Source organism: Apteryx mantelli, chromosome 5 (genome assembly GCF_036417845.1).
Source record: "Apteryx mantelli isolate bAptMan1 chromosome 5, bAptMan1.hap1, whole genome shotgun sequence".
NCBI classification, from domain to species: Eukaryota; Metazoa; Chordata; class Aves; order Apterygiformes; family Apterygidae; genus Apteryx; species Apteryx mantelli.
This window is the reverse complement of record NC_089982.1, coordinates 51,221,567-51,241,849: the sequence shown is the minus strand read 5'-3', so window position 1 is coordinate 51,241,849 and position 20,283 is coordinate 51,221,567. Positions and strand designations below refer to the sequence as shown.

The window sequence follows — 20,283 nt, the reverse complement described above, 5'->3', positions numbered from 1 at the left end:
TATACATCTAAGAGTAACTGGGAATAGCATTTTAAAAACAGACATTAATTACTTAAGTCTCCTATGACAATACACATTTTTGTAAGTATCTGTTTTTCCCCCACAGTTGTCACCACGTCCTTCTGCAACTACCCTTTTCTTATTGTTTCGTTCTTCTCCTCTCTTGTTCCACCTGAAATGCTACAGAAAGCCCTTCACAGCAAGGATACTTTCTTTTCAACTATTCTGCAAGACACTCATCATTTCCCAAGTGCTTTCAAAACACACTGCATTTGGGACTTGTGATCATTATCACTGACAGACAATTTATTTTTTCAGATTCTCTTGCAGACATGCTCTCTACCCTAAAATGAATGCAAGGGGGCAAAGTAACGAATTTCTTCAGCAGCTCCTCACCTAAGAAGCTGAGCTGTGGTACAGAGGAGGGATGGCTCCTTCTCTCTCTAGGACAGAACTCTACAAAACAAGAGTAAAACTCATAGCTCTTAGAAAATCTCTTAGAGTATATTCTCTTTCAGAACACATATCTATTCCAATCAATCCTTAATTTGTAATTGCACTTTCAGGCAACCCCTTTCCAAAATAAACTCAGTTCCTAGTTCTCTCCATAATCACTGTCACGTGCAATTTTGAATGTCCCCCCAGAGTATTGTCTGCTCTAATCAAGCACAGCATTCAAACATGTAACCATGCTAATTACTACAATAATTTGAGAGAACAACTCTCACAATTTTATTATACTGACAGTCGAAATATCTGGAGCAGGAGCTATTATAATGGAGAGACGCCCACTCAAACAAGGCAAGGTGATGATGATTCTTTTTCTGTTAATGCACCTACATAAAGGTCCACAAAATTTAGTTTCAGTATCAAACTAAAGAAAAAAGATTACTAATCACAACCGAAAATTAAGCTGTACAAGTCCTAAATACTTCACCTTGCTTGGGTTTCTTCCTGTCAGTTATACACTTTCAACACCCTAAATGTATTTCCCCATTTTCAACCATATTTTCTGCACCTACCTTTTATAACTCTCTTCCTCTACATCTTTTCTATAATTTCATTATCACTCATGAGCGTTGCTGCCCCCCCGAATGACAACATTTGAACCATGCTGTTTTCTATAAAATTTGGGGTACTTTAAAGACCAAAACGTATGCCAGAGCCCCAAATGAGCAGTGAGACAAGTGTTAGAGCTTGGTTTGTTGGTTTATCTTTTTTTTTTTTTTTTAAACAAATACCAAAGAGCAGAGTATTAAAACACCAACCACTGTCCCTGATAGCACCCTGTGCTAGGATAAGTTACTGCCTCATCAGCATGTGTCACCATGGCCATGATGTGCTGTTGCTGCTTTAGATTTCTGCCTGTCGATGCAGCTGGGGTCTCTTTGAACATCCTAAAGAAATATAAATGCAAGAATTTTATACAGGGTGGCTTGCTTCCTCTAGAGGAAAAATCTGTTAATCCATCTATTTTTGTTGTTTCTACATTGCACGTTCCTTAAAACATAGAAAATGACCAGTCTGAAAAAAAGAAAGGAACAAAAAGAGCAGAAGGGATACTCAGGGCAAGCCCTGGGTCAGCTTCTCCAAACATAATCAAAACAAATCTCTTCTGAGTGAATCAGAAGTACAGATGCGATGAGTCTGCTGCAAAACTGCAGAAACTTCTGCTGGGTTCTCTAAATTAAGTTAGATCTGAGCTCACAATTGTAATAAGCTGATTAAAAGCCATTCCCACATAAATGTGAAGTTGGGCCTCTTCAATTAGTCTTTTTAAAGGCTGTAAACTAAGAAAGTGTTGGGAGTACATAGCCAGAAGCTTTGGGTGCCTTAGACACAAGTCTGAGGCAATTGCTAACCCCTCTTCTTCCACTTCTTCCCCTCTTCTTCAATGTTCCCTGTAACGTGACTTCAGCGGGTCAGACTGGCATCAAATCCATGATTTGCAGAGCTTTGCACTTGACAGTTTTTACACTGTTAAGTTTCATTACCTAGCTTTGTGAAAAGTAGGAACAGAAATGTGAATAACAAGGAATAAATGCCTATCCGTTTTCTCAAAACACAATTAAAAATCAGACCTGAAATACTTTCCCTGTGTTAATACATACACAGACCACCAAGTTTCAAACAAAAAGTAAATATCCTTTTCTGAAAGTACCGGGGAAGAAGAAGAAGAAGAAGAAGAAAAAAAAAACTTTTATGGTCAAATCCAAAGCTCTTCATTGACTGTATTAATCAAGAGAAGAGAAGGTACAGTCTCAACACTGAAATTTGTTCTGGCTTGAGCTATTCTGCAACAATAAGCAACACAATCAGTAAAATAAAAGTGCAACATTAACATGAATTCAGTTAAGATCCTGCATCAGGAAACCACCATCAAACAGCCAAGAGTCATTGTAAAGCCGTATTATCACGGCACCAGATTGAACAGACATGATATGGTTATCATAAGCTATACCTGAAGAATACTTTAAATCAAAATTTAAGCAGAAAAAGATAACAGACTAAATCATTGTAAAGTACCTGGAAAAGCACTGTTCTATTGAAGTAAATGTTAAATGCTTAATTATTTGTTACAGCTACTCCGCTTCTCCCCACTCCACCAAAATCCAATCCAATCAAAAAAAGCCCTACCTTCATCCTCAAATCAAACTAAAATATTAAGTTTCTCTATTAAAGCCCCTAAAAAACAGCTAATAAATAATCTGAATATATTCAACTCTATCATTTCCAGGAGATTAATTTTTTAAATTTCAAGGGATAAAGGCCACATATTCATTGTATTGTATTTTAGCTATTATTTTTGCCATATGATACAAATCAAAATGATGACTTTTATACTTAAAACTATCTTTATTTACTGAAGTTTCTCATGCTCATGAAATCTTCATTTAGACCATGGTGTTAAAGGCTGGCAAAATGCTCTGTACGCTCCCAGACTTCAGGGACTGGGAACCTGCTTCAGGTCCTAGCTATATACAGTGTTGTTAGATTTGAGTTCTGTCGTTAAAGTTTGTGCTAGGAAAAATATCAACTTTTCATTATTTGCTCACATTTTACAACATTATTCAAACTCTATAAAATTGACATGTTTCCTTAATGGTCTAGACATTATCATTGCATACATAGGTGGATAGCTCCTATGTGAAAGGGAGCAGACTCCTACTTCACATTTGTGTTTTTTATTTTAATTAAAATAATAAAAAATGTTTGTTTAAAAATAATTCTGAAAGTGTAGAAAAAATGGAAAGTTCCAAATCTATAAAAAATAATGAAAAACAAATGTGTTAAAAATATCTAGGAGATGCATTAAATATCAGACAAACAAATTTCTGTTCAGATTATTTTGCCCACGTACTCTCTGCCAAGAGTGCTTTCCTCCAAGTGTATGAATCCCAGCAGCAGAGAGAACATGAATTCAGATTAAGCTTTTCCTCAAAAAAATGAGCTGTTTGGGTCCAAATTTTGAGTGCTGTGAAGAAATACAGCTTTTCAAACAGAGCGTGGCAGAAGCTACTATGAATTTTGTTTCTAAATGGGAAAGTGGGAAATTGGGAAATATGATAGAGTGGAATAAAGTTCTTTTTATAAAGGGAAGTCCTGCCCCACACACTGAAAAAAGTTCTTCTAGGGGGTCAACAAAACGTAGATAGGTGCAATCTTATCCACAGATATAATCTACTCAAATTCCCAAAGCGTTTTCAACAAGGCCTCACTCAACAAGGGCTTTAAGGAAGCTAAGCAGCTATGGAGTAAGAGGTGGCTTCTGGCATGGAATATTTAAGAGACAGGAAACAAAGGATGTGGTTACATAGCCAATTTTCATAGCTGAAAATTTTCACTAGTGGAGTTCTGGTGAGATTTGTACTATGGCCTATGCTGTTTTATTTACTCATAAATGACCCAAAAAAGTAGGTAAATAGTAAGGAGACAAAGTTTTCTGATACTACTAAGTTATTGGAGGTAGCAAAGACAAAGACTGACTGTGAAGAACAGCAGAAAGACCACAGGATACTCAGTGACTGGACAATAAAATGAAAAATGCACTTCAGTTCCTGGGAGACTGGATAAATTCATGGCAGATAAACCTGCTGACGGTAATGGTCCTCAGCCTAAATAGTGTATTGTACAAGAAGGACTTGGGTCTGACCCAGTTCAGTCTCTCCTAAAAGACATTTTTCTGAACTACTGTACTATACTGGATAAAAACATGAGGTTACCAGAAAAGAAACAGTAAGTGTTAAAACAGAAAGTGTTAAAATACTTATAAAACTAGGTCATCTTTTCTTTGTAAAATAAAAGAAGCACAAATGATATTCAAGTCAATCCATCAGTAAAAGACTGAAAAAATCATTTCAGTGTTAGTCACACAGTACTCCTGACTGAAAAAGGACTTACAGGTTTAAAACTAAAAGGCCATCTTTCTGCCACATACAGCCAGGAAAGTCTACTTACAATGTTATTTTACAGTTGTTCTAATTTTGGACACTTAGATTTCACAAAAAACGCTGCCTGCTAGCAGGGCTGGTTCGTAGCTTTCCCTTACCTTGTATCTGCAGCTTATGCAAGCAAGCTGTAATTAAGGACATAAAGAAGCACTCTGAAGCACTGTCCTCTTATACTATTATGCTGTCAATGCAGATAGGAAAAAAGCAATAACTAAGTAGTAGACAAATAAACAACAGTTCCTTTTTGGCAGAGTAAGTGACTACATTTTAAAATGACAATTCCCAATAATTCTGTTATACTGCCTTTGGCAAGAAGAGAAACTATCCAAGACAAGGCAACTATTATCAGCAGATTAGTATCATGGGAAAACTATCTCAAGCCCATAATAGTTTTAAGTTTATTAAAATAAGACAGACTGCTGAAATCACCAGTTTATAATGGAAACACAAATAGTTCCTTCAATTAAAACTAAGGACGACCACCGATATCTATCCTTCCAACTGTATTAATAGACTATACAAAAGATGCTAAGGAAAAGAACAAAGTAGCTATAAGCATCTGATAAGAGCCTAAACATATACATACACACACACACATATATATAGGATGCAAGATACTTAGTAACTAACAGCAATCTCTAAGCAAAATTTATATAACACAGATGATGAAGAATAGCAAAGTAGTCAAAATTAACTAAAAGACGGTCTTTTATAGCCAGGAATAGCATTTCTGAAAGCATTTCTGCTGGCTCCTCTAAAAAATGTTATCCCTGTATCTTCAAGGGAACGTAAAGCAAAATAAAACTGGATCAAAAAAAATTTGCAAAACCCCATATACTGTGACAGTCTGACCTCTACTCAAAACCTCACGTGGCAGTGCCAGAAGTCTGAACTGTTTCCTAAGATTACAACCTCAGGATAACTGAAAGTCTACTACATGGACGAGATTTAAAAACATTTTGTTGAATTTTGTGTTAGATCTAGATAGTTGAAAGTAGGCAAAAAAAAAAAAAAAGGGAATTTACAAATGCTTTTTAATTCTCATCACTGTAGGATTACAGTATGGCACTAATAAAAAAAACAGGGAGAGGATCTTTATATCATTATTTAACCCTAAACCTGTAGAAGAGTGTTCATAGCATTAAGATAGCTACAGAATTCAGAACTGTCAGAGAGCAAGGAATGTGTCCTCTCCATTCCAAACAGACTGATCATTTTATTCTATTAAAAGTAAAATGTTTGTTTGGGGAACTCATCCAGGATCTCAAATTTAAGTTGAGTCACTTTCAAAAAAAAAAAAAAAAAAAAAAAAGATTTGCTTAAATCTGTGTGTGATAGAGTGAAAAGTGCAGTCTCATCCTGTTAACTGTGTAACAGAGGACAGGTTGGCTTCATTAGTCACTTAATTAGGCCTGGGAGAAATACAATCAACCTGACAAGTTTATTGTCCAAAATACACAGTGTGAAAGTAATATCTATTCTGAAAAGAAATAGCAGAAAGGCAAGTAAGTCTTCATGATAGTAGATCCTCAACTCAAAAAAAAAAAATCATTGAAGTATATTGGTAACTTTCTGTTTGCTTTACTGAATAAGGATAGACTTATGTGTCTAACTGAATGATCTGCTGAACAAATGCCTCAGATAAAGAGCTGTCATGTTTTTAACAAACACACAGGTTTCTCTTATGTGCAAGTAGTTTAAGTGAAGTTTAACACAACTCTCTTTCCCCCAGTATTCTACAATAACTGCTGTCTCCCTCCAAACTACCCCGCTACCTCTGAGTTTTTGCTGGTTACATAAAAGTTTCTTTTCAAATTCCAGTGCAGGTATCCAAAATGCAAAGTGTACATGTGGAAATACAGCAAATAACTTGACTATGCTTCTTTGAGATGTGCAATGTTCATACTCCACCATTCTTTCCATATGTCCTCAGGAATCCTACAATCTGACACAATCCAGGTAAAATGCTGCCTAATATAATAGTTAGTTATATCATCTTATAATAGTTCACCTTAACAGAAGTAGAAATGTGCTATAGTATAGATGTTTTAATTTTCAATTTTTAGCTACATATTCTGCTAACTGCTATTCATAAAAGTAATTTTAAAAACATCACAAGTCCTAAGAAGTTTTCATAAGGCAAACAACCTGTTTAATTTAAAACATATGCATAAATTTTTCAACACACACATACTTGGAAAAATATTAGTTTTAAATACAAGCTTTAGATGCAAGAAGTGGTAAGAAAAACAACATTACTGCAAAGAAATCTTAAGAGAAAAATATTCAAAATTAGATACAATATTCACAAAACATGAAGCTACCCCAAATTTTATGTTTTAAGAGCTATCGTACACAACTCTAAGTGTTCTCTTCTTTTAACATACCAGTCAAACAAACTTTTTTTTTTTTAATCCTCTTTAGGTTCCAACAGTTCCAACCTACCATAATGTTTGGAGTAATAATTAAAAAAAAAAAATTTGCTTCAAAGTCTGACACAATCCAAAGTTCTACAAGTTTTGCAATATCAGTGAATCAGTTGGAAAACGTATACAGAGGTTGTTCTTTTTTAGCATAAACAAAATATTTTAAATCTTTATGTCCAGTTTTAGTGTCCCAACTGCATATGAACACTAGTTCACATTTTATAATCTAAAAACTGCATTTGTGTTCCACAGGTTTCATAAGTTATAGCAGCCAGAAGTACAAATGTGCGATTTCAGACTCAGTTTTCATAGAAAGAAAAATGGGAAGCACTAAACGGGAAGATTATTTGCAAGAGTCTACTGGATTTATCAGTTCATAGAAATTGATCAAGAATCCTTGAAATGTTATCCTTGTGTTTGATTTACAAGCATTAAGGACTCAGTTTTCACACACTATTTTCAAATATTTCTGTAACAAAAAAAACAGTAGCTAAAATGAAAAGATGTCAGTTAAACTGCAAAAACAACATCAGTTACTTATTACAGTGGATCTCTTGGGAAGACCAAGACCTTCCACCTTGATTTTCCATCAAGGAAAAAGAAACCAGGGTCATATTCTAATATCCTGACACACTGTGAGTCATGATCTGCTAAGAGGCCAAAAGATACTCGGTGTTCAGTGCTCCCTTGTCCCATTTAAGACTCACCTTCTTTCAGCGCTTTATCCATGCTGTGAGAAATGACCACTCTCCTGGACTGAACTGAGTCATGGGAGTTTCCAGACCAATTATTCTGAAATAAGAGAATATTCATAGTAAGGGGAAGGAATAAACCAAAAATAACAGAAGAAAAAAGGCTGGAACTCAAGGTGGTAATACTGTATCATCTGGTTCTCTTATACAGATATTGGCACTCCAAATGATTAAAACAAAACAAGCGACAACTGTCTTAATGTAGAGTGCACATTAAGCACACAACACCACCCACTGTTGGGTACCATACAGCTTGACAAATTCTCTTAAAGTTGTTTTGTTTGTAAAAGAGCTGTATCCATTTGCAATTCAATGCAGTCAGTATAGCACACGTGCACTTATAAAACAACTGCAAATCTTCAATTCAGTATTTTCACAGCTTTGCAAGACCTCAGAGAGACAGTCAATGACAGATCTTCCCAGCATACCGTCACTATGGACTTCAATTGGCCTCATAAACTGCTTAAAAATGAAAGTGAGAGCCTTAGCTTTCTTACAGTAATTTTGAAGGAAAAAGCCCAAAAGAATATGAATCAAAACCACTTCTGGCTACTGCACCTAATACTGCTGTATTAGGCAGACACTTGTCTATTTTGAAATATTAGCTCGTACGGTGTCCAAACAGGTGGGTGGATGGAGAAACATTTTTCAGGGAGTAGACAAAATCTGTGATTCATGCTGTCCCTATATATAAAGGAGTATAATTAAATCAGAAATAGAAACTGTCTGCCACTGCCATTCAGTCTACTTCACTCCCAATGATGGTAACTCAGACTCATACAAACGCAAGTAAATCAAATTACTGGTGGCAGACAATTTGTGGAGGGATGTAAAAGGCAGTTCCCAAGCTGTACCTATTCATCTTGCACATACAGAAAAGGGCTCAGCTCCACTGCGAGGAGTGAACACTTTGGAAATGTTCCCCCAATTATTGTAACATTCATTAAATAGAGAATAAGAAAGCAGTATCAGCTTTAAGGGGGGCTTAAGCAGAAATAGTCTTTAGTGTTTTTAAAGGTAGCATGCCATTGTTTTAGCAAATTTGCAGGCTAATGTTCAGGGTGTTTTGGTGCAAGACATTTTCTTTTTACTGCAGATACACGTGCATGGAGTCTAGTACAAGACACATCTAATGAGACATAGATGAAACAACCTAAGTGCTTCTATAACAGCAAAATAGAGCTGTTCAGAGATGTTCGCACACTTAATACACACCATTTCCATGGATATTTTCCAGGCCCCGAGTGCCCCCCTCCCTCCCAGCTCCTTCCATCCCTAGTGAATTTGTTCCAGCATTTGGGTAAGCTTAGCAACACCCTCCAGACTTCTTCAGATCCTACTGAGGTCTTCCAGCCCTTTTTTTTTTTTTTTTTTGACAACAGTATCAATGGCAAGAGCAGCAAGACTTCAGTGTATTCCCCTCCTTTTGCAGACCCTCTTTCCCCTCCTTAATTACAGCTTTGGTAGTAAGAACAATTTTAAATAAACAGAGTACTATCAAATTAATGAACCCCTACAGATTTCCATAGCCCCCTTTTATGTGAATATGATGTTAGTAAAAACTTAAGCCATAACCACGTGAACAGTTCCAGAAGTCCTTAAACAGTATATGTCAGAAAATAATTTTGATGTTTGGAAGAACATTAACAAAAACACGTGCAAAATTCCAATATGCCACTTCTAACTTATTTTATTGTGCTCCCTTCACACAAAGCTGTTTTAAAGCTAGTCGCACAATTACTCAAGGATTTTTTTGCTTTATTTGCAGCACAAAACAAGATGATTCGTAACCACTCCAATTTAAAAGAGAAGAGAGATACTCCCAGAGCATTAAACACTCCCAATACATTCGGGGCCCGGGGTGGGGGGAAGGAATTCAGAAAACGCTTGTAAGCGAAGTCATTTAGGTCTTTTCTTAAAGAAGGGGCTCCTGACTCATGCCATATGCTCGACATACTCAGGTTTACCTAATATTTGTACTAGCTTGGGGACCATACCAGATTAAACTTTCTGCTGAATTGAGTCATAACTGCACTGAGTTGGGAACCCCAATCCCCTGACTTGGCCTGCAGCATTCCTCATTTTCTAACGCACAAACTTTGCAGTGAGTGCTTTTTCCCATCTAAAGTGTTCTCACAAAGTACTAGCCAAATTTCTCCTTTCAAAACTAGTTTAAACACGAGCTGAGATAAGAATATTTTAGATGCTGCACTCCTACTTTTGCCTCCTTACCAGCCTCTCACTCCAGGACTTCTTTAGAGCAGAGAAAAGAACACGAGACAAATGCTTTCAGGGTGGATCCGTGACGGCAGCTAGCTTGCTCACATCCTAACAGTGTAATCCAAGGTGCACAGTTTCACAAAGCAGGCTTCTGGTACAGCTTGATTCTTTTATATTTCAACCTTGAACACTCTTATGTTAACAAAACAAAGAGTACTGCCTCAGTGATTAAGCAGCAGTATTTCATGGAGATACAAAGTCACGTTTCAGTTTGCAAAAACGTATTTCATTGACAAGTGTTTTGTATGGCTGGTAGCTTTGACTGCTAAATGGCATCAGTTTTCCATTAAAAAAAAAAATCAAACAATTAGTGGCATCGATGGTCATCATGAAAAAAATCATAAGACACATCATCAAAAAGAACTAAAAAAAAAAGTAAGAAGTGAATACCACCATTATCAATGCTGATTACAAATGTAATTACTAAAGGAAAAAAGAAGGTGTACTGTGTACTGGATTTTCTGAGAAATTCTCCATAACAGTACAGGTATTGCATAAACTGTCACTGTTTAAAACCAAATTTCCAAGGAGAGGGGAGAATCTGATGTATGAATAAATGGGACTATTTAAAAGCATTAAAGAGATGCCGGGTGGGCTTATTTAACCTTAAGAAATGGTTAAGAGGAGATCTTACTGCTGAACATTTAGACTAGTTTAGGTAGCATTAAAACCATCAAATGAGAGGGTATAGAGAGGGAGCCAGACTCTTCCTGGAGGTGCACTGCGATGGGACTAGAGGAAACAGAGCAGGAAATTCCAGTCAGATATAAGGCAATTTATTTAATTATTCATTTAAATGTCAAATAGTGGAACAGGGGCCCAGAGAGGTTGTGGAGTCTCCATCCTTGGAGACACTGAAACCTGCTCTACTTGGACCCACTCGGAGCAGGAGGTGGGACTACATAATCTCCAGAGCTCCCTTCCAACCTGAATTATTCTATGATTCTTGATAACCTTACAGAAAACTGAATTTAATTTAGAGACTGATCTAATGAACCAGATCTTGAATTGCCTTCCCTAGAACAGCTGATCAACCACAGGTTCCTCCAAACTTCCTTTTTTCATACAGCCTTATGAACTTTCATTTAGCAAAATCCCTTAGGTCTTGCTAGCTTAAATTTGTTTTTTTTTTTTTTTTAAATCTGTTTTAGTGGCAACATTGATGCTGAATTAACTAAACAGACACACCTGAGTTGGATGACATATGCCCACAATCACCTTAATAACAACAACAACAACAACAACCTGATAATGCAGGTTTACCAGCACCTGTGGTAACAAAGGTTTCAGAAAATTCACATTCCAAGCTCAGTTTTAACAGCTGAAAGGAAGAATAATTCAGCATATTTCACTACAAGATTTTCTCCCCTTCCCTGCCTCAAATCGGATGGGAGGAAGAGGATGTATGCAGATGCCATACTGTACCAAAAAGGGGTTCAGCTAGAAAGCTTAAACTTTGATGCTTTCAGGTTTTTCTTCATGTCACGTCTCTAAGGGAAAAGTGTGCTACATTTCAAGAATCAGTTGGCATAACTCTGACTGAGGCAAAGGTGTCCTTAAATGGATTTAAGTTAGTTCAAAGCTCTAGCTTAGATGCTCTGTCATACTGATTAAAACCTGGTATGTTGGGGTTTCGCTTATGACACACGCCAACTATACTGCTAGTTCTGACTTGCACTATCACAGCCCCAAACTGGGCTCCATTCTGCAGAGTTTACTGTCAAAGCAGGATGATTTAAGCCAAACTGAAATTAAGACTTGACAAAACAGCGTAAAGGAGGGAGGGGGGCACATTTGGAAAGAACATGGAAAGAATGAGACTCCTAACAAATAGCCTGTTTCCTGGAACAGTCTGTTTTCCCTTGAATTTGGGTTTGTTTACAACCTGGAAAAAGGATGTGTATATTTCCTGGAGACTTCTGAATACTACTACTCATTGTTTGATACTTTTGAGAATGATTTAAGATGCAGACTACGATAGCCTAAAAGGCCTGAAATAAAATCTAGGCTGGCACTGAGACAGAATCTTAGTCTAGGTTCAGTTCCTACAGATGCAAAAAATTATGTTAATACCATTTATTGGTGTACAACAATTTAAGTAATTCAAAATAAGCTTCTAAAAATTCAAGTGTAAACGTTAGATGATAGAGAATTAAGCAGGTATTTCAAAAACTAAACGGAATAAATGGTACAGCAGGGAGCAGGCAGGAACACCTTGCATTATCAGTATATCAACCTGCAACCCTCGCCACTCTAACGCAGTTCTCAAAACATGACAGCAGAAACAGATACATGGCAGGCAACCCACACGCACACTTACTCTGCCCTGAAATTAAAGCCAGAAGCAGAGAAAAATTAACAATTATTCCTATTACATTAATTCAATTACAACAAAACTAAGTCAGAGCTCAGAACAGAGCACACAATATAAAGGTACATTGCACATGAGACAGTCTTAATCAGGCATCTCAAAGGCAAGGATCTCTTCCAGCGTACAAGAACTATCCAGTGACTCACAGCTACTTGCTCCATCCACTACTGCCCGATTAACTTTCTTATTTTCTTTGTACAGTGTGCATTAACATCAGACTGGACTTCGATAATAAAGAGTTACTACTTCAAATAATGTTTTATTGAGTTCTGCATAAATCCAGCTTTAACTGAGCTGGATACTTTTTTTTTTTTAATAATAATCAAGATTATCTCACTCATGATGCAAAAATAAATTTTCCACTCACAGAAGAGCTAGTCTTCTTTATTAATACCTGTATTTCTATTTTAGGTTGCAAAGCAAATATGTATGAATCACATTAAGGATTAATCCACATATATTAGGGGATACTGTAATTACCAATTTAAAAGCAACTTGTTTAAAGTATATTACTCCCATTCTGTTAAGTATCATTATCTTGATAACGATGTTGTTATATCACTGTATCTTATTTCCACTAACACAGCAGTTTCTGTAACATGTAACTGGGTTTATTATATGGTAATCTTCTACCTTAAATGCATTGTGTTCAAAACTGATAAAATCATGGCAGTATAAAACTTCCTAACCAGGACATAACTTCTTTAACTTGTAGTTCCAAATAATACCAGACAAATAAGTACATGACAATTAAACTTTTTTAGATAATGTGTTCATTCCCATCAGTAAAGCTAAGAAAAACTTTGTAATGTTAGCATTTAAATTTCTGCTCAGCACGAAATACAATATTTTCCTTTACTGGGATCTTTAATATTACCATTGAAATAAAGGCTTAGGTGACTTCTCGGGGCACACACACAGCCCCAACCTACAGAACGTTTCCACGCTCTCCTCCTCTGTTAAAAGCAGACCATGAGAAGCCACCACCTACGGCCGACACTTTGGGGCCAAGAAAGCCCTGAACCATGAAACCAGAGAACTGCTGGGGAGCCAGAAAAACCCGCACCAGCGACTGCTTCAGCTGCAAATTCTCAGCTCGACAGAGAGAAACTTCTGCGTGCCTGTCCCAACCCCCTTTCTCCCAAATGACTTTCCACCCTACCAATGTCCCATGTTACAAAGCATCACAAAACATGCAGAATGAATCGGCATTGACTTTATCAACATTAACTTGTTTGCCTTCACAGTGCATGCTTAACTGGGGAAAAAGAAAGTAACCATGATGCAGAACGACTGGCCGTGCGAGCCTCCCATATACACAAACTTATCATGACTTACAGGCTATGCAGCTAATTAGCTGCAGCTAATTCCACCCCTTCCCAAGGTGGTGGCCTGAGAAAGTAAGCAGCATTTTACATACCTGCCTTTTCCTCGAGCAAATTTTGCTGCTCTCCTTTGCAGAGCACAAGGCACCCAAACCCGGTAATTATAAGGAGCTCGATAAGGGTTTATCTTCAGAATGTTTCCGATAAATGTGCCGTTTATGGCATTTGCAACCCCAAAGCATATCTGGAATGTAAGATCCTCGCACTCTGACCTTGTTACAGAGCTTTCAGCTCCAGCTTTGGGCCGGCCCTGCCAGGGACGGGGCCAGCGAGACACCGGTCAGCCCAGAGCCCGTCCAGCTCACACTCTCAGCACTGCTCCGCTATCGGGAGACGTGAACTGGCTCTCTCCTGATGTTCTTTTCATCAGTTGTAAAATACCTCTCAAGTCAGCAGCGCTCCTCGCAAAGGTAAAAGCAAAACTGCTCCTGATTCGCAGCAAAACATGAAACATAATGCAACATTAAGAAAATTAAATGTTGAGCATGCTACAATGCAGAGCTAAAGATGACACAGAGGATAAAACAGAAAAAAACAGAAAGGGTAGCATGACAAGACAAGAAATTGTTAAATATATATGATGGATAAAAGGCTGTGTGGAAAACGAAGTCTACTCAGTGCTAAGGAGTTATGGAACAACCAACTATGATGCAGAGTCTGAAAAACATTTCATTTCTTGAAATCAGCTTTCTCTGAGGATAAAGTTATCACTTCAGAGTTACACCTGCAGGTAGTCAACATGCACAATCCCAGCAAAACATCAATTCTGAAAAAGCTTAATAATCTCTAAGGATAAAAGATACCCAGCAGAGCTCTAAAAATAAATAAATAATGTAGCAGAGATGTCCAAACTACAGGCCCCAAACTGCAACTATGAACTGAACTGTAAGTGAACGTTTGAGATTCATGCAACATATACTTAAAATTCTAAAATACTCATGAAATTAGTAGGCAATGCTATGACACCTTTTTATTATTTTAATTTCAGGAACTACCTAGTAGCAAGCTTATCTGCATCACCCCAAACAGACTGTTAATCTGTCTGTATAACAGATACTATATCTAAGAACAGACGTGTCAGACTTTCAGTTCCATTAAAAACAAACCAAACTTACACATATAATCTCCTTCCAAACAGGAAACAACTGATAAATTAAAAAATGACACTGTCTCTGAAAATTTGCTTGGGAGCCCAAGAGCCCTCCAACCTATAACAAGCGTAACAAAACAGCAGCTAGTAGACACTCTAGTGACTGACAGAAATAACAGCAAAAAACCCTGCAGTATCAGAGGTTTCAAGATACTCCTTCATGGAGCAGAGAATGAGATAAGACCGTAGAAAGCACTTGTTTTTAGGCTGAAAAAAAAGCCATAAATATCTTTGAAGACTTGCTGAGGTATCAAGATCAAGACCAAAAGGAATTAGAAAGTTATTCCTTTCCCTCCCGGTTGCTCTAAACTTTCCACTACCCCAAGCACTGCGCTTTGCATTACATTTGAAATTGAGGCCCATAAATGATGAACCTTCCTCTTCCTACAGCTTCTAGGGCGCCCGCTAGCTTACCTTCACACTCTTCTTCGCATGGGAAAAGTCCAGCAGTGAAGGAAAACAAAACTGCGTGTCCTCCTTCTCTGCTTCCCTTTTCTTCCTTGAAAAGGGCAGAAAGCTCAGCTCGGATGCCACAGCAGATATCTCATGCAGGCAACTCGCCGGCCCACCTGAATCGCCCTGACCATTTCCAGTAACCTCTCTACTCATCCCTCTACAGTTTAAATAAAAAGAAAACTGTATCATCTTCTAGGATCCAGAGGTTTCAGGGATTACGTGATCCAGTAAGACAAGATTTACCCATGTCCTCCCATTAATGCCAAATTTGCAAAAATTCCATGTTCACTGATGGAACAAATCACTTAAAAACATAAAATGAGGTCACATAAATCTCACTCAGGGACCAAAAGTAAGAGCGAAGTATTTCTGAAAATGGAAAGCTGCTAAACAGAAGTGGACAAGAGTGACCAAATATGTCAGGAATTAAGTTTTAAGAAAACACTTTGAGCTGTTGGGAAACCGATAAAAACAGGACATTAGATTCAACGTACCCTTTTTGCTAGGAAAGCATGTTTATTACCTTTCTGCTAGTTCTGCAAGACAGACTAGGTAGATCATTCTCTATACAGAGCATCATTCATTTAATCTGAATTTAAAATACAGCAACTAAATCTAGTAAACTAGGCCTTGATTTTAGCATTCCTGAAATGAAGATGATAACCCAACCCTATCATGTAGGGTCTTGCTTTGAATCAGAGTCAAAATACCATGCTGAAAATAAGAAGATCTCTACTTTGCCCTGCCAGTTTTTTGGCAGAGGAACAACTCACACTGGAAATGTAGGAAAATGTGTTCTTCTTCCCCTTCCCAGTAACCTTTCTGAAGACACCTTTTCCATTGGAGTCAAAGGCATCTCCCACACAACTACACAAGTTAACAGCGATGTAGGGAACAAGTCTGAATTTTAAGAAGGTGACACATGTTCTAACAAGTCTCTTCCAGGACCATCTTTGGTGTTACCAAGTCTGCTTATACTTGAAAAGTGAATATCCCTTTGAGACTCAGACATTTTTATTACTGTAAAGTACAACCATGTCTTTTGCTGTCCTGTATCTTGCCATGCCCCCCCAAGAAAATCTTGTCTAAAACAGTTCCTGAGAAGTGCTGAAAAACATCTATAATAATGTAAAATACAATTTCAAAGTACCATTCAATTCCCCCTATTTAAAACACAAACTATTTACTAATATTATTAATTCCTGTAAGTATTTAAATTAGTAAGTAAAACAGTATTATGAGTTGTCTGTATACCTCTCTTTCCTTCACTTCCCTGGAGCTCAATAAAAATATAAAAGAATATTGGGGGGAAAAAACAAACAAACTTTATGTGGAATCTAAAGCACTGTCCTGATGTAGCTAGTAATCAGAGCTCTCAAATACAGAGATACTAAGTTGATAATGTATCTTGTTGGGGGGATATAAATTGCATAATTTTCTTCGCAATTTTCAGTAGATTTCTAATGCTTTTGCTGAGCAGCCCGACTTTAAGAAAAAATCTTCATTTTTAATTCCCAAAGGGGTTACACAAACAATACTTAGGATAGAGCAAAGCTTCCTGTTTGGAAAGATAGCTTCTCCAGAAGCAAGTTCAAACAAAATGTAAAAAGGCAAACATTTTGCTCTTCTGGAGTCTGAACTTGCAGAACAGTACTTCCTCACAAGAGTTATTTCATTTGCATGAACAGACTCATGAGAAACAGCAGCACTAAACTCGCACTGTAAGTGTTTGCAGAATTGAGAACTTACAAAAAACTTCATTTTTTCAGCATAGCATAAAGAATTTGATCCAAGTCCCTTTGAAGTTAATTAAGTACTCCCACTCACTTTCCAAGAGCGGAGCCTGACTCTCATTAGAGTAAATATTTATTACTGAATATTTAATGTTTCCTCATTTGTTAACCCCAATGTGAAAATCACTCAAAGAACAAAAAATGAATATATCTGCCTCGAGTTCTGGTAAAAACAGCACATGCAAAACAAAATTCTTGTTTCACTGAAGGCTTTCTCCATCTATCCATAACACTCCCTCTTAAAAAAAATTGCATTAGGCAATCAGATTGTTCTTTCTTATTCTTGAGGAAGGAAAGACGTGACAAAGTTGGGGAAATTCTAGCTTCACAGTCACCTACTAGTGGCTCCCAGAAGATAAAAGACAACAGTACCATAAGGCTCTGAAAAACGGAAGAGTAGCAACCAACCGAATGATAATGAAGAGGCACAAATATAGAACGTGTAACAAAAAGATGAACCTAAGAATCTTCCAAAGGTAAACGTAAAGAAGTAACTTCACAACAAAAATCTTAGTGCATGGCCTACATTTCTATATGCTGCCTGTATAGACACCGGTATTTTCTCACCCAGGTGTTGCTGAAGCACCAATCAGGAAATCTGCAAGAGATATATAAAATCACGTTCAGAAGAAATGTATCAAGGGGCTTTGAGGCCCTGAAGCCATTTTGCGTCCAATAGAAAGCAACAAAAATGTAAACTGAAGGCATGAGAAACTCAAGTAAGATGTCTGGGACTACAGCTTCCAAACAGAAAGGGTAAAATACCCTGCTCCTTTTTTGAGAGTCCTTTCCTTTCATACAGCCGGGGTAAATTTTGAGAACAGTGCTGGGAAGGAAGGAAGAAAAACTTGAATCGAATCCAAGAGGGGGAAAGAAATAATCCTGGCGAAAGGGGTTACAAATGCGAATAGGCGCTGCTTTTTCGGCAGCAACTTTTAAATACCTGATTTCAGTTACTTTTCAAAATGAACTGCAGAACTAAAATAAACCCCAACATCACATATGAGACCACACAAAGCAAGAGCAGCTGTGCAGTGTCTACATATACGAATGCAATAGATGGGAACTAAAGGAGAGCATCTCAAAGAGAAAGAAGCAGCAGCACAGCACAGAAAGAACGTGCATATGGCATAATAATCAAAGCAACTGTGTTTGTCTCCGGATAGCTCTCCTTTCATTCCTGTTCACTGGGCTTATGCATTAGGCTTTTCACAAAGGAAGCAGGGTGGGAGGAGAAAGAAAAAGCAAAAAAAACTGTTTTTTTCTCCAATTCTGGACTTTCCAAATTAAACCACTTTTCATTGTTTGTGTATTTTACAAAATTGAAAGGTCACTTTGTCCCATTGCAGCAGTGGGGAGATTTCAACAATTAGGTTTATAGAAAGATTTTGTACTCCATATACAATATGTTCTCCTAAAAGTAAACTAATACGCACCCAGAAGTTCAAATGAGTATGCCAGCACACAAATGTCACTGGACCTATGGCACTATCATGCAAAGATTTAACTTCTCAAATATGAAGACAACAGGAATTTATTAACAATGCACTTTTTTTTTCTCTCTTTTGGTATAAGATAGTTAAACGGTGAAATACAAAGATACATCTTTACTAATGAGGACTGCTTATACACTTAATATACATTTGTTCCCCCACATTCCTATAACAAAAAACAGATGAAAAGCCCTTAGCTGTACTAGTCACTTAAAAAAAAAAAGAAGACACTACATACAGGTCAAGTACTTGCAGCCTATGATTTGTTGGCTTTCTGCTTTACACCTTCTCATCTCCCTCTTCTTCTCATACATACTACTCTCTACTCCCTTGAAGAAGATTATGATGTTGGGTCTTCAAGGCAAAGAAGATTAAAAAAAAAAAAAAGTCTATGCAGAAGACAAAACCAGTGTAACATTTACCCACGGTCATTAACAGAGCCTGAACTTACCTCTGCAAGTTGTATTAATGCATCAGCGCCACCAGCCCCTGGCCAAATGATCCCTTCTGACAATAACGCTCCCCAGCCCCCCTCTCGCGCGGGCCTGGAAAACCACACTACTCGCAAACACGAGCTCGCTCTTTCCTTGGCTCAAGGAAGGAAGAAATAAACCTCCGCAGCAGTTTGTTAGCTGGCTTGAGTGGCAAGACGGAAGGGTGCCCAACTATCTCAGCGAGCGGTTTCCAACAGGTTCTCCGTCATGTCAGCACCGGGGGCTCTCTGCAGACTCAGCCGCACCGGCTGCGGCCCTGCAGCTACAGAAGCGGCAGCGTTTTTTACTTGCTAACGAGGATTGCAAGCGCCCTGAACGCAGCGAGCTGGACCCTCCGCACGGCCGGACCAGGACACCACGACGGCGCGAATGAGGCTCGTTTCTCTTGGCAAGAGCGCTCCCAGCGCGCCGCGGCAGCGCGCCCCGCTCCAGCCTGCGGCCGCCCGCAGCCGCGCACCGCACCGCCGCGCACCGCACCGCGCCACTTACCCCCGCGGCCCGCAGCACCGGAGCGGCGGCGACGGCGAAGCGCGGCGGCGGGCGCGGGCGGGCGCGGCCGCGGCAGGTCACGCCGAGCAGGGCGCCCAGCGCGGCGGCGGCGGCGGCGCAGCCCGCGTAGAGGCCGAGGCGGAGCAGCAGCAGCGCCAGGCACGGCGGCCCGCCGGCCCCCGCCTCGGCCCGCTCCTGCGCCAGGTGGAAGAGGGACGCGGCCAGCAGCCCCAGCCCGGCCGCCAGCGCCAGGCGGGACGAGCCGCGATCCTCGTCCTCCTCGTCCTCCGCCGCCGCCTCCTCGCCGCCGGGGGCGTGCGAGCCCGGCGGGCCGGCGGCGGCGGCGGCGGCGGGCGGCTCGGGCGGCGCGGCCGGGCCGCTAGCGCTGTCGGCGGCGGGGAACATGCTGCTCCTGGCGCCGCCGGCAGCAAGCGCATCGCCCGCCGCCGCCCCCCGCCGAGGTCGCCGCGCGCGGGGCCCCCCGCCGCCTCCGCCCGCCGCCACTGGCACCGCTGCGGCCGCCCGCGGAGCCGGAGCTCATGCCCGGCGGCAGCGGGCGGGCGGGCGGGCCGCTCCTCCCGGCCGCTGAGGCGGCAGCGCTGCCCGCCGCTGGGCGGCGGCGGCGCGGCCGGGGGAGGCGGCGGCCGGGGGAGGCGGCGGCCGGGGGAGGGAGAGAGGGGCCGCGCCGCTGCGCCCCCCCGCCAGCCACGGGGGCCGCGGCAACCCGTCTCCCCCCCCCCCCC

The 20,283-nt window shown here is 39.7% G+C and overlaps 1 protein-coding gene across 1 annotated transcript in view; it reads right to left on the bottom strand.

Moving 5' to 3' along the window:
- Positions 1–19,607, bottom strand: part of SNX25 (sorting nexin 25) — a 91,793-nt gene extending 72,186 nt beyond the window's left edge. Inside the window, exons 1-2 of the mRNA XM_067297977.1 lie at positions 19,541–19,607; positions 7,585–7,669 (exon numbers count right to left, since the gene is read on the bottom strand). Coding sequence (XP_067154078.1) covers positions 7,585–7,606 — 22 coding nt within the window. The 5' untranslated portion in view covers positions 7,607–7,669; positions 19,541–19,607. The remainder of the gene's footprint in view (positions 1–7,584; positions 7,670–19,540) is intronic.
- Positions 19,608–20,283: the final 676 nt, after the last annotated feature.